This window comes from Morchella sextelata, assembly GCF_020137385.1.
Source record: "Morchella sextelata strain SCLS chromosome Unknown scls_8, whole genome shotgun sequence".
Classification (NCBI taxonomy): Eukaryota; Fungi; Ascomycota; class Pezizomycetes; order Pezizales; family Morchellaceae; genus Morchella; species Morchella sextelata.
Genome location: NW_025408623.1, coordinates 571,151 through 585,675, shown reverse-complemented (window position 1 = coordinate 585,675; position 14,525 = coordinate 571,151). Strand labels below are relative to the sequence as shown.

The window sequence follows — 14,525 nt, the reverse complement described above, 5'->3', positions numbered from 1 at the left end:
CCCGGTTACATGCTGAGAGTTATTGTTAGAAGCCAGTTGCACGGTGATATGCAAGTACCGGCAGTGTGGTTAGCTACCAGCTGTTAGAGTAACTACATTCCGGGCGCTAGGAAGAGGATCTATTCATGGGAGCAATGACTGACGAGTCTATGCCTCGCCAGTGTCTAGAAGACCGGCCAGAGTGAAGCTCTGATTGCCCGGTGATCCTCTGTATCCTCGGAGCATTGTTTGTCCGCCGAAGCGGCAGGGACTATGCTAGGGAAGTCTACAATAAGCGAAAGCTCTACAGCAATAATTAAGCTTACACCTGAGCGGCAGCTCATTCATGCAGGTCCTCGGTTGTGTGGCAACCAAGGCTGCAGGTGTTACAAAGGCTTTGACTAAGGGTGGTTGCCTTGGGTATCGGAAACACCTGCTGACGCTTAGAGAAAAGCGGGGTAGCGGTGGTATTGTTTCCGGTACTGAGGGAAGGCCCACTGGAACTTAATAAAGGAGTTAGGAGCAGAGAATAGAGGCCTTCGGAGTATAAGTACTCAGGTTCATTCTCGCCCTTCAGTCCTGTTCTCTCAAGTCTTGATCAGAAAGAAAAAACAAGTTCTTATCGGTAGCAGAGCCCTTAAAGATTATTGAGTTCTAGCGATAGTATCTTTGAATAATCTGCAACCTGATTGTCTATCTTGCACGGCCGTCTCTATTCTATACAAATCTATTCCTCTTAGAAAGGACCCCCGTTACAGCCGCAATGCCAGAAGAGGCAACACAAAGCACAATCTTACCCTGGGAGCGGAAATGGTTACAGATAACGTTGTATAGGAACGTTTTTCCAGTACCTGCAGGCCCTTGAATGAAGAATAGGGCGGACGCAGCTTCTTCAATACTGTGTGTAATAGTATTAAAGCATTCCAACTGATCTGAATTGAGTTGTGTGATCCTCAACTGTAGACTTGCCGCTTCCGCAACCATATCATATCGTAGTTCTGATGCAATCATCTCGTTCCCAACTGTTCGGTTCCAATCCACTATATAGAGGGGCAACCCAAAGTCGTTAAGCGTTCTGTTGGAGTCGGCAAGAATCTGTGATATCAGGTAGAGACCATAGTCCAGATGGGCATCCGGAAGCTCAGGGGGGATAATGAGACCTGTGTTTCTTTCCATAGCTCGGGGCAAGTCATCGCAGATATTTGACTTGAATTTATCCCATAATTGCAGAGGTTCAGTCACGTTGCCAAATAGCAAGGCAGTGGTGAAGAGTGTACGGAGGGAATATCCGCTCGAGAATATTCTTGCTTCGGTAAAGCACTGCACCCACTCTTGATCATCGTCCAATAAGCCAAGGGCAATGCATGCAGCCTTGAATGTAGGATACAGCACATTATTGACAGTTTTCAGATAATCAAAAGATTTTGCGCCAGGGATAACGGTTAACAGTAGATGCATATAGTATTTCTCTCCCATCATAGGATTGCAATGCCACATACGTCCAATAGCCACACCTCTCTTCCTGGATGCCCACTTCCGCGATTTAGCGTCATAGGTAAAGTACACCGGGAAATCTTGATAGAGATACCGGGTACCATCCTCGTGCTCTGTATTGTACTCAAAATAAGTCATCAGTGTAGTTCTCGAGTTTTGCATCCTCTGTATCAACTCCTCCCGGTTGGAGTTATCTCCATAGTATACCGGTTGCTCGCCGGGCAAGTGAACAGCCAAGTGAATGACTGATGGGTATTCTTCGTGCATTCCGTATTCGAACAAACGCCATACAGCCTCAGTGGGTCCTATATAATGCCCTTGGAGGTATCTAGTAATTTCATCCGAGTCACTCCCTACTTGAAGTGTTGTTCGATCTGAACCTTTATATATATATTTGTGTATATATTTTATCGCGTGGATAGAACCACAGATCTCGACATTGATATGAGCTTTATACCGTAAAGAAAGATAAGGATTATATGGAACCACCCATCTGTTGTCCATCTGATACTCTTGATTAAATCCTGAGCCCCTTACTGCCACTGAAAAGGTTCTGCCATCATTACGTCTTCTATACAGTGGATAGCCATCCTCCTGTACAACTGTCTCTGATTGATAGGCCTTAGGGTACCGTTTGGAACATGCAGTTGGTCCCCCATTCTCCTTTGAAGCCATGCAGGGCGATCGCATATTGGCCTCTCCACATGGACCGTGTACCATACAACTTCTAATGATTGCATTTAGTTCCCCCGTAGGATCAGTCGCGGGGTCCGGTAACTCTGGACACACAATTTCGTCGATCCTCTCTGCTGTCAGAAAGCGATCATCCGGATGAAGGAATATCAGTAGATGCATGTGTGGCAGCCCTCTCTTCTGGTACTCAATGGTCCATACAGACCCAAGATAGCGACCAAAGATGTGTTTACGCTTTATTTCTTGGAGGAATTATTGTTGCTTGAGATGGAACACCCTTGCAACTAAATCTAGCCTATCAACAGCAGTTTGCCCCGGTAGTAACTCCGCAGTAATCTCTTCCCACTTTGGATTCGCGGTAAAGGTAACAAATAGTGAGGGACGCCCAAAATGACGGACTATAGCCATGGAATCCTGGAACAACTGCAGCATGTATCAGTCGCCTCCTGTATAGCTTCATGGTAGAATGATACGCTTCCCGGTTTGTTCCGGGTTGAAGTCCTCTTGCCGCATATTATCCGCCAACCCATTATACAGATCAGCCCGAATATTTGCCTGATTCAGTCGAAGCCAATTCAACTTATTCTGATCACAAACAGCCCAAGCATCTACCAAATACTGCTGAAATAGGCGTTGCGAGAGGAACAAAGTCATGGGTTCAGTCGTCCTGGTATGCAGTCGGTACCTGCACACCATGTATAGTAATCAAAAAGTTAGCCATATCAAAAAGTCTTTGAGCTATTGGTGTTTATAACTAACCTGTAAAATTCGCGTTGCTGTAACCTTAAATTCTTCCGTCGGTTCAACTCATCCCGCAACCGTAAGTCCCAATGCCAACCCCTCTCACCATTTGGAAATAGCAGAACATAATGTAAGGGCATATAAGCGGCATGATTAGGATCAATTATACTAAACTGCCTATTGGCATCTGGATTTCTATGTGCTAAGACAATATCCCGGAATCCTGCTTCACCATATTCATCCGGGATAATCGCAGCGACTTCATTGCTTGTAGACAAATTGTGTCTCCGCTTGTCCGCTCCACTCTCCACTATCAACCGCAATTGCGGATTGAGTAAGACACGTACATCCCCATCTTGTGAGGACGCAGCTTCCAATCTCTCTTTTGCCGTCTTATATAGTGGAATGAATGGATTGACTATTTGTATCTCTTGCGTCAACCGTTCCAAAACCGCAATATCTAGAGTTGGATGTCCATGGTGCCTCAATTGTGCGGCATAGAGTGGGTCATAGAAATATAACTGAGCAAAAGCGGGCGTATCGTTTGCTGCTGCAGTGAGAGGCCCCTGAAGGTGGTATAGCTCCCCATGAATTTGGAAGCATGTAACCCCCCCAGCTTGACGGTCGATGCGTTCATCTGAAGTATATTAAACGGAAGTAAAGGTCAAAGCGGAGTTGTACTCCCTAATACGGCTACGGAACTGTCTAGCAATTGTATCAGTTGATTCGAGGAGCTACCGTAGGTACTCGGGGGCTTGTTCCAATGCCAGCAATTGAACATCGCCTTTCTTGCAACAATTTTCAAACCGCGGTAGCGTAATTGAGCTCCCATGCACGCGCTCGTTAAGCCAATGTAAAGCTTGACATGATGGACAAATCACTGTCATTCTGCCTAACTCCAATGGCGTCCAACGGGTTCGTGCCGACTGGAATGCTAATGGTACTGCAGGTTGAATTGGCGGCCGAAATAGCTGCCATAGTATCTATTAGAATAACCGCCCCGAGTAGTGGTATTAAGAGCTATGCTATAACTCACCTCTTCATTGTTCGAAATTTGTTGCCGTCTGGCTTCGGCCCGACGATGCCTACTTTGTAGCGCGCGAGCCTTATAATACGTTCTAATCAGTAGAATTCAATTTAAAGTATTCAATTCAAAACTCACCAAGCATGACCGACATGATTTACGGGGCCGGCCATTTCTATCGGAATCATAATCCGTAATATTTTTATTGTGTTTGCTCGTTGTGCATTTAACCGTCGACATCTTGTCGAGAGAGCTGGGTGAGAACACTATGGAATGGTATATAATGGAATTTGTTTGGCTAGAGAGCAGATAATTCAATCGAAGATATTGATTGTTAAAGAGTTGATGGTATTTTATTCAGTAGATTTTGTTCAGTAGATTGTATTCAGTAGATTGAATTTTTGGCAAAGAGTCCGGTCCCAAGGAGTTGTGTATGTTATCACCCAGCTCCCATAGACCCACCGGTGCAAAATAGGGGGGTTCCGGCCACTTGACGCACCGGGGGTTATTTTCAGGGTCGAAAACGGGTTTTTTTTGGTGCATTTCCGCAACTCCGCAACCCACACTCAGAATCCGTACCCCAAGGGTGCAACGGGCGCGACACCTCAAATTCAGAGTGCACCCGCTACCTGCAGGCAGGGTAACTGCACCGAATTAGGCAGGGTAACTGCACCGAATTAGGCAGGGTAACTGCACCGAATTAGGCAGGGTAACTGCACCGAATTAGGCAGGGTAACCGCACGAAATTTGATGTGTCGTGCTTACTACACACCCCTGTCGCTCTCGACCAATCATATTGCAGAGAGTTCAGAAGAAGTGTATTCCAGTACATATTAGATTAAGACTCCGTAAGCGGCCAAGTGCGGGGAATAGTAGACTGCACTAGACTACAAGTATCAACTAACCCCCATCTACCAACTCACCCCAACTTACCAAACCCCCCATCTATGTACCTACTACATGTACTATTAACGTCATCCCAATTCGGCCACAGTCCTGCATACATACATGTATCTAGCTGTGCCGCCTAATGCTTATCTAATTACATATAATTACTCCCCCTCCCCTCTACTTCCACCTCCATCGTCCCCCATCTCCCATCCCCGCTCGTTGCCTTGTTTGCCTTGCCTTGCCTTGCCTTGCCTTACCACACTACACTAGGTACTACATTCCACTCCACTGTCAGACGAATTGAAATCGCCACTAGCTAGCAACCGGTTCTACATGCAGTCTAGTGTGGTAGCTAGGTAACTCAGGTACACAAGGCAATCTCGTTTAACAGGTACCTACATGTCACTAGCGCATACCACGCCGCCGCACGACTGCTGCTGCTTAATCTCAATCTCAATATAATATGTACCTAAATCTTCTAGATCTACCAGGTATAGGTACATGTATGTATTATTTCAAAACTAGCGAGCCGTTGATTTTTTATTTTTGGGGGGGCCTGCGGACGGGAAACAGGGTGGCTCCTGGCCGCGGTTCGCCAGATCATGTTACCATGCCCTAGCTGGCTCCATGGCCGGCAGCACAGCCCGAAGGCGTGGTGGGTGATCGGCTAGGCTGGGCTGCGTTATAAGAGCCTGTCTTATAGGGACCTGTGCCGATTATCTACATACCTGCCTCCTTACCTATAGCTATAATGCACGTTTCTTATAAGATGGGAGGTTTTTTTTTGCAGTGGTCAAGTAAAATAATGGTTTTTTTTATGCCAGAAAACACCTATCACTACATGTATACGAAAGTTTATATATGCCCCCTACCAAGAAATGCAACCCTACGGGAAAAAGAAAACGATGCCGAGTAACGGCATGCATGCATATATTGAGAGAGAGAGAGGAAAAAGAAAATATAAAAAACTGTCAGAGTGAGAATATATGACTAGAAACCTGCATATCGATATGCCGGTAAATAGTATAGGGCGGGGAGGGAGTTGTTCCTGTCAACCAATTTGTATCTTTGCCCTATTAAATAAAATAATATAACCAAATCTTTGTGTTCTCCATATTTTAGTTCCAAGAAGAACCTGAATAAGAGCCCGATATGTGTTACGAATACCTAAATCTCCGGGCTCGAAGGAGGGCTCGTAACATGAGAACTTGGAGACGAAGTATCCGACTCCGACTCCGAATCCGATATAGCAGCCGGCGAAGCACCAAAGTTCGCCGCATAAGCAGGGGACGTGAAATCCCACAGCATCACCGTCTTATCGTCCGACACACTAGCGAAAAAACACGGGTCCACCTGGATCACAGAAAACTCAGCATGCCACAAAACCCAGAGTATAAAACATCAACTTACGGCTAAAGCATTAACATCACCCCTGTGCTCAAAGGGTCCACATATAGGAGTTCCATCTTCCCCAAACAACCGGACAGTCTACCTATTATTAGAATACCGAAAGAAAATGCACGTTGCACAGGAAATGGTATACACACATGATCAAAGGAGCCCGTAAGAAGGAAACCGTCCGTGGCGCCAAGACATCTCACAGGCAGCTCGTGGGCCTTTCCCACCAGCAAGTCCGACTTTGGGTCCCAAACTATCCTCGCATTGAAGCCGCCCACACTGTAGACTGAGAAGTCTGGCCATGCCACAAAAAGGTCACCCTCGTCACGTGATGGATGCAAGAGGCAAAGGTGCTCCGGTGGTAGGTCCAGTGTGGAGCCGCAGAAGGACTTTATGGTTATTTCCCGCTCGCCGTATTCCCACAAATCACGCTTGTTATTCCGATCCATCTTTCGTGAACTTGGTGTCACCTGGGAGACGAGATTGGACGATGTGAAGAGGAAGGGTTTTCGGTAGTGCATGGAAAGGTTCTTTTGCTGGAAGGGGCCATTATTTGGTATCTGGATGTTAAGGAGCCATTTAGGGCAGTATTCCACTTTGGGGGCCTCCTCCGACGAAAGGTCGCTGGCTTTAGGGACACCTATGTCCCAGAATGAGATCTCGCCACTATGGCAGCCCACAATACATATCGTGCCCTCTAACAGTATGCTGACGACAGGTGACGGGACCGGGAAACTTGCGACTAACGAGAAGGCCCGACTCTCGACAGGTACATCCTCCTCATCTCGACGAGCGATGTGCACCATCATGTGCTGCAATATCCCCCGATATTAGCATACGTTGTCTCCTTCCCACACACACACTACACTACCCCCAGGAATTTGTGGTTTAATACCCATGTTCCAATAACCAGATGACCGCCTGCTAACGCCATAGCAGAAGCCGCTGGACGTGGACCCCGGGTGTCTCCTTCCCTACGATCGTCGCCCAAGCAGAAGCTGCTAACCGCCTTTTCCGTCTGGGTACTCCAAAACACCACTTTCCCCGAGCGGTCCCCACTTATGACCAGACTGCACACCGGATCAATCAAGGCCGAGAGAAGCACGTCCGCATGCTCAAAGGACACATTCAAGTTGGTTTTCCGCCAAGGCTTCCCGCTGTTCCATTGCTTCAAGAGGTAGAGATCTCGAAGTGCCAAGTCACGGAGTGTCGATAGGTCCGAAAAGTATGAGGATGCCGATAGACGCGGAAATCTCCGAAGAAGCTCCTGGGCAGTATTTGCCTTGGGAGGTATAGGATCCCGGCCATGTGTGACGTTGTTGTACTTCCTTAGGAGATGAGGAATGTATAATGAGTCGTCAATGAGCGTGTGTGAACGCCATGTACGACTCACTGCTGAACATGTGAAGATGTCTTTGATATCAAGCAGCGAGAGAACAAGTCTCGAAAGTTCTAGGGGAAGTTCCGAGATGAAGTCCCTCTTCAATTGTCTTCCTTCGAGTGTTGCCATGATGTTTCCGTAACACTTGGGTTTGGTACCTGGGAATCTATAAAAGAGATAATGGATTAAAATAAAAAAATAAAAAGAAGAGTTATGGGTGTGTGGGGTGATGGAATATAACGGACTAACTTACTGTTATCTTCTCATTAAAAGTATCCGGAAATAAGTCTTCTCACTGGAGAGGGGGGGGGGGGGGGGGGGGGTTATTGTGAGTACACAGTGGCAGTACAGAGAAAGAAACACGTTTTTTTGTCGACTCTGCGGAAATTCACCCCCATCGACGAGTATAAGAGGGCAGTTAAGAAGGGCTTCTTGAGTGACAGCTTACATGTGGTTGATCAAATGAGGGGGGCGATGCTCATAATGATATATGAGTAGTGTATAAATAAGCCCTTCCTGAATTCCGCTTTGAGGGCATATGCAGGACAAAGCTTTCTGCGTTAATCTTCTCGATACTCGGCAAATCAGAGTCAACAGCCGATTGGCGGCCAAACCTAGATAGGATTCGACCTGCAGGGGTATAATGTGGTTCCTGTGGAATTTGTCCTGGGGTAAATAGCAAAAAGGGTGTGTGATAACGCCTGAAAAGAGACGAGCCGAGACCTCGAACAGGGGACCGAGAAACTCAAAGAGGTGAGTGAACACTGATCTGGAAGAAAGAGAGACTAGAATGAGAAACAGGGGACCATCTGAACCTAGCTGGGTTGTACAGTTCGGTGTAACTGATGCAGCGCAAGCATGAGCATGAGCTACGGAGAAGAGTTGATATTTAGACAGGAAAAAAAAGATATCGTACGATCCCGGGGGGTCTCCATGAAATAAGTTTTCGAAAATGAAAGAGGTGGCATCATAGTTTATTATGCTCTTTTATCTCGGCGGGGGGTCTTCTAAGCCTTCGTTTTCTTCGACCGTCGAGCAAAGACAGAAAGAAAAAAAAGATTGTAGGATTAACCCATGGCATACCCTTACATACACACCCACCGGCGGTGCCTTTTTTCACCTCTCTTTCCACCACGAGGGGAAAACTTAGCCGAATCAAGTCAGAATCTCTAGGTCATGCTAATATTTAATTCCCCTCGATACAGGGTGTACGTACGTGCTCTACCTCTGTAGCACACACACGCATTCACACACACCGAGCACGCATACATATCCGTCCATACATACACGATACGATCGCTTAGGGAACCGCTGAGAGAAAAGTCCCGATACTGATCGGTTTCCACATCCTTCTCTCTTGCTTCTGCATCTTTTCTGTGTGTGTCTGGCTGGTCTGAGTCGTGTGTGCGTGTGTGTGTGCGACAACCACCGAGAAATATAGTAAAGAGCAACGCGCAATAGCCTTCTGCCTACAGCGGATAATATGTACATCATTTCCAGCTAACTTTAAGCATGCGGGTAGTTGCAGGGTCTGTGGGAACGCGGCGGATAAACGCGATGATAAAGGCTTGCCATCTTGTAAATCGAAGGGTGCTATATAGTCAGTTAGTGCGCTGGTTCATCCATGATCCATCTCATTGAACGCTCTATGTAACTACTACTCCCTAGGACTACATAGGAGATCTAGCCCGTTACCAGTACTAATGCCATTGAGCAGAGGATGTAGACCTCGAAAGGCGATGAGACATTTCGCGGGGTGTTTGCCTGACCCCGCATTCCGAATACCGAACGGCGAGGTTTCTGGCCTTGAGATCCTATCAGCACTCAAATCTGAAATCCTAGACCCCCAAGATGCAATATACCTTCAATCTATCGCTGCATGACAAAATCCGAGAATGCTGTAGATTACATAACCACATTGCAGACTGATATGAGTTTGTTGGCTGCTGGCTGCTGTGCAATCCATTTCTGCGCAGGATGTCGATCGAACCATTGGTTCCTCGACGTAGTAGATATAGGATATGTGAACAAAGACTTCAGCCTTAGAATACGCTATATCATCTTCGCTTCATCCTTCCTTTTCCTCGGGTAGTATCACTCGGTTGGAAAAATTTGGAATAGTGAACGCAAGAGGTTATTTTGGTTGATAAACATAATCACTGCACTGCAGCAGCTGTGTTTATGCATGGAACTTGGAGTGTGAGTAAACAAACTTTAACGGTTTTGCCCAACCCACAAACTGGGGCTGGAAGATCTGGGGTGTCTAAGTCTTTGCCACAAACATAGTTTTCATCTCTTATTCGATGTGGCTATGTATGTAGTTACACAGGAGCTATTTCTCAAAGGAGAGCTTCTGTCCAGACTCAGGCCTGTCGCACAACAGTGTGATAGTGATATGTATCGATAGCAGTGGTGTGTCTACTAAGCCAATATGGCTTTTGACTTATGTACGCACTTTAGAAGTACATATGTACGTCATATTACATGCCAAGGGAGGCAGCGTTAGCTAGCATTTTTGTTAATTACTGCGAGCACATTTTCTTCTGTGATACAAGCAGTAAAAGAGGCACAAGTACTTAAAGTTCTGACGCAACTAAACGCTTGTTACCCTGGTGTTACCTGCTCTGGTCAGCAGGTACAGCCTGCAAAAATCGCAATCTGCAGATTATATTTTTTACGGATACGAAATCGAGGGTGAGAGTTAGTGACAAGTCAAACACAGGTTATGGATTACACCCAGGGTTATTTCAACGTTTGAACGTTTGAACAGGTCTTATGTTTAAACAGAGAACATCATCACAAGTCCCTCCAAGGACTTTCAAAATAATAAGAGCTCAAGTCCTACCAAATTGCTAATAAACTCCTCTATATTAATCACGTGATACCAGCACGAATCCAGCAGTCAATCCGGTTAGCACAAATCAATTTCCTAATACGTTCTTTGTATCCTGATCGGCCGGAGTAGACGGGGATAAGATCCTTTAGATCTCCTGCATATGGTGCTGTATATATGCCCTTTGAACCCCATACTGACAGATCCGTCTTGGCCTCTAACTAACGCAAGGGGAGTGGCAAAGCTCCATTGTGCATGTAGTATGATAGATTCGGAAGGTTTCCGACTGGGAATAGCTCAAAGGACGTTGAATTCGAGAGATTCAACCGCTTTCCACAAATTTGAGGACTAATGTGCCACAAAACACAAGAAATGTAGCCAGTTTTTACTGCCAAGAAGGCAATCCATATACCTGCCTTTAGCTACAAACCGTTAGAAATATTCTCCAACGCTTGTTTGAATTCATACATTCAAATAATTCTCGATGTTATGGAGTACAAAGAACTCATCTAAGTGATATATAGGGGCCGTTAACAAACTTTGAATATAGAATCTCTTTAACCGGAACCACCGATAACCGCCTGCTTCTAACCTCTCCATGTCCATATCGTCGAGTGAATATCATTGCCTAAACAACAATCGCACGGGCCTCATATGTTAAAGAATATTCTTGCCGCGTACTACAAGAATAATGAGGAGAACTAAAGACAAAGTTAATGAAGACACCCACGGATATAATCTGAATAAAACTCAGATGCCTCAATACAATAGCCGATTCAATAGTTTAAAGCCTATAGCGGGTGTCACATATACAACACAGTGACTATAAGTCGATAGGAACCCGAGTAGATGATTAGGAAATGATTTTTGACCTCATGAGATATGGTGTTCAATTGCGTTATGAGCACCCTACCCTATCAAAGGGTCTTCCTAGAGGTCGATGTATAAGTACCACTGGCAAGATTGTGCGTACGCTTTTCGAGTACATACCTGACACGGGCCGAAACCCAACGTTTGATTGGGTATATCTCTAGCTGAAACTTGTTGATGGCTATGCCGTTATTTCACTGCCTACTTGAATATTTCCTCGGGGAATTCAAAACTCAGTTTATGAACAACTCGATCACGGCACTGTCAGGCGTAAAAGCACACAAGAAACAGTTGAGATCGCAAACTCTTACAACAAGGCGCTGTGAAGTCTTTAGAAGTTCGATCTGACCGATTATCAAAACCCCGCTTCTCAATGCCGGGCTGTGCACCCGATTGACCTTGCGTCTCTTATGATAACAGTTAAAGTTTTATCCAATGATCAAGGCGAAAGATGTCGTAGCGTTTCATAATTGTTTACTTTGAAGAACATCGTCAAATTCGATTATTGTAAATAGCCCTGGTATTGGTAAAGAGGACGGCGTCTAAGTAAAGACCCTACTCCAGATTCATCAGCCCGTTTGAAAACTTTATCAAACAATGAAACAGACACTCAGGCTGAGTCCAAAGGAGTCAAACATGGGCTTGACCTGATGAGTCCACGCAATGAAAAGTTATTTCAATGTCGGGGTAGGCGTGACTCGCTTCTCGATTAGTTTGGTTATCAAGCGAAGACTTTGGGGTGAGAACAATTCTTGGTAACCAAACACTCTTTGCGTGGTCTAGCGAACGCATCAGTTTTGTGTTGAATTTGTAACTGACACCTGGCAAACACATCCAGCTATGATTTTGAACGATAGGGCTACGTTAAATAGATAATAATGTGAATGGTGCGCTCCACGGAAGGCAATCAGGCCCGCCCAAGACTACGGATACTACAGATAACAAGATAAGGCCAAAAAGATTAATTGAATTGACTCCTATCGGCAGAATCAAAACCGGTCATGTGACCAGACCAACACAATAATTGATTACATAATGTGGAAGCCACTTGGTGGAAGCCACTCGGTTCACCTCCCGATTGATCGACGGATTTGGCCGAGTAACGAGCCCTGAAGTTCCTGGATGCTTGGTTCAAGCCGCGACTCTAAAAGACGTTAGAATATTGATGTTGACAAACCGGCCAACAAAGCTTAGTGAGCAGTAACATCGCGACAAGCCCTAACTTGGTTGGCAAGTTGGCCAGGGTCTTCGATGGCATGGTAAGTAAAGTACATGTAGTCCCTTTGGGTTTCTGCGGCAGATACAGTAACCTACATGTATATATCTAGGATAGTTATGCAGGTATTCGGTGTAGATTGCAAGATCTTCATTCGAGGGAATAGAGGGTAATTATTTATGCAGTTACAAAGTATTTTGATCGAGAGGCCAGATTCTGGAGTGAGGTATCTTGGTATTCGGAAAAACATTTCCCCGGCAAGTACGGAGAAATTATGTAATTGAGGCTCTGCTGTACCAACGGTTTTGCTGTTTCTCGGCAGCAACGAGAAGAAGGTTTCTCGGCTATTTGTTTGCGTCATTTCTTTGCTTTTTTCCCACAGACTGGATCGCACTGTCTGTCCAACCTCTTGCGCTTTTTGGTAATCTCATCCATCGTGTAGTATTAGGGGTGCTTAAGCTCTGATATCCATTTTTTTCTTCTTGATGTGTGGATATCTGGCCTCGATCTTCTCTACCAATTATTCCTTTTTCTTCCTTTTTCTTTTTTTTTTGGTTTAGATATGTGACCCTGAGGCATCGCAGCACATGTCGATAAGCAGAGTCATCCTACTAGACTACTACCAAGAAGCCTGGAAAACAGACGTCGGCCCGTGATCTGAATATCTTTGGTGGTGTAACGGGATGCATGCAGTTCTCAGCAGGGAAAGAAATATCGGATGCGTGCAGCCGTGAGAGAAAAGCTCACACACATTCCTTCCATACAAACTGCAAGATCCACCACATCTTCGTCTTCCCTGCATTGCTTTGTTTTGCTCGAGTGTGAAGAGAAAAGCAACATTAAGACATGATCTCTCTTGATTTTCTTCTGCGCGTTTCTTTCGTTGCTGATGTTGGTATTTTCTTTTTTGTTTCCCGATTTTCTTTTCTTTTCTTTCGACATGACCCCACGGTTGGTGGAGCGTCAGTTGTGTGCGATCGTGGATGTAGAGTTGACCACCAGTTCGAGGGTGTAGAGTGTACCGCATAATGTATTTGTTTTTTTGCCGTAAGGAACGGGAACTCCAGTTTGGGGGGTGGTGTGGTTGGCTGTGGCTAGTGACGGAGCATGTACCGACAGTCATGCCTTGTGTTATTATCACTGGGGGTTGACAAACGCCATGCACCTGCATTGCAAAACAGGTGGCGGGTAAACAATTATTGTCGCGATAACCGTGCACCCCACAGTTCCCCATACATGCTTGTATCTAGAATGCATGTAGTAATAATGCGCATGCTGTCCGCTATGAAATGAGAGCTCTGTTGATGCTGACCCTACTAGTTACATACTGCATTTGTTTGAGAATAATTCCGAAAGTACAAGCGGTTCCGATTATTCTGATCCTTCCTTTGTGTTATATAGAGAGGGGCGAGAGATAGGATGCGTTGGCGGAAGAGATGCTGCGCTGGGCTGAGGTTTAAGCAAGGTTTGATGGAGCACTAGCCACACACACGTTTTCCAACACTGCCAAGCAACATCGAAAGCGCGGCCGCTGCCAAAATTGTTGCGGTTGCACCTGAGCTTCTAGTGCACACCTAACCCTTAGAGCATATGCAGCTCCCCACCCATTACACCCACACCCGCAGCTTCTTCCGGGTCGTTGCGAAAACCATTTTAGCGGGCCAGAAAGCGGCAGCCCTGCTCATAGGCATACTTACATGTAGGCAAAGGCTCGTGTGAAGATAGGCTTCCTGTCTCAACTACACCCCGTCCACCGTTCTGCTGTTCGATCGTCTCGCCGCCTCTCGCGTACTTGGGTAGCCGCTACCTACACTCTAACATATTTCCTAACCCTCGTTCTCCTCTCTCGCACACTCTCTCACCCTCACCCTCTTCCTCTTCCCTCCTTCTCTTTACACTCTGCTCTTCCTTTCACTCTCACTCCCTTCGCACCATACACAACACAACACATCGCTCTCTCCTGAGCCCTGCGTATTTGTGTTCACGTTCGCGTCCATTTTATCCT

General features: G+C 45.9%; 3 protein-coding genes across 3 annotated transcripts; all 3 read right to left on the bottom strand.

The window, feature by feature from the left end:
- Positions 1-696: 696 nt before the first annotated feature.
- Positions 697-1,740, bottom strand: H6S33_012375 (uncharacterized protein; the record flags this gene model as incomplete). Its single annotated transcript, XM_044843719.1, has 1 exon — positions 697-1,740. The coding sequence occupies one exon, from the start codon at positions 1,738-1,740 to the stop codon at positions 697-699; it is 1,044 nt and encodes a 347-aa protein (XP_044695024.1).
- An 882-nt stretch (positions 1,741-2,622) lies between these two features.
- H6S33_012374 (uncharacterized protein) lies at positions 2,623-4,104 on the bottom strand (the record flags this gene model as incomplete). Its single annotated transcript, XM_044843718.1, has 6 exons — positions 2,623-2,851; positions 2,926-3,544; positions 3,599-3,612; positions 3,646-3,878; positions 3,944-3,992; positions 4,070-4,104. 6 exons carry the CDS (start codon positions 4,102-4,104, stop codon positions 2,623-2,625), a joined length of 1,179 nt encoding a protein of 392 aa, XP_044695023.1.
- A 1,885-nt stretch (positions 4,105-5,989) lies between these two features.
- On the bottom strand, positions 5,990-7,730 carry H6S33_012373 (uncharacterized protein; the record flags this gene model as incomplete). The annotated part of the gene is made up of 4 exons (XM_044843717.1): positions 5,990-6,175; positions 6,233-6,310; positions 6,370-7,032; positions 7,116-7,730. 4 exons carry the CDS (start codon positions 7,728-7,730, stop codon positions 5,990-5,992), a joined length of 1,542 nt encoding a protein of 513 aa, XP_044695022.1.
- Positions 7,731-14,525: the final 6,795 nt, after the last annotated feature.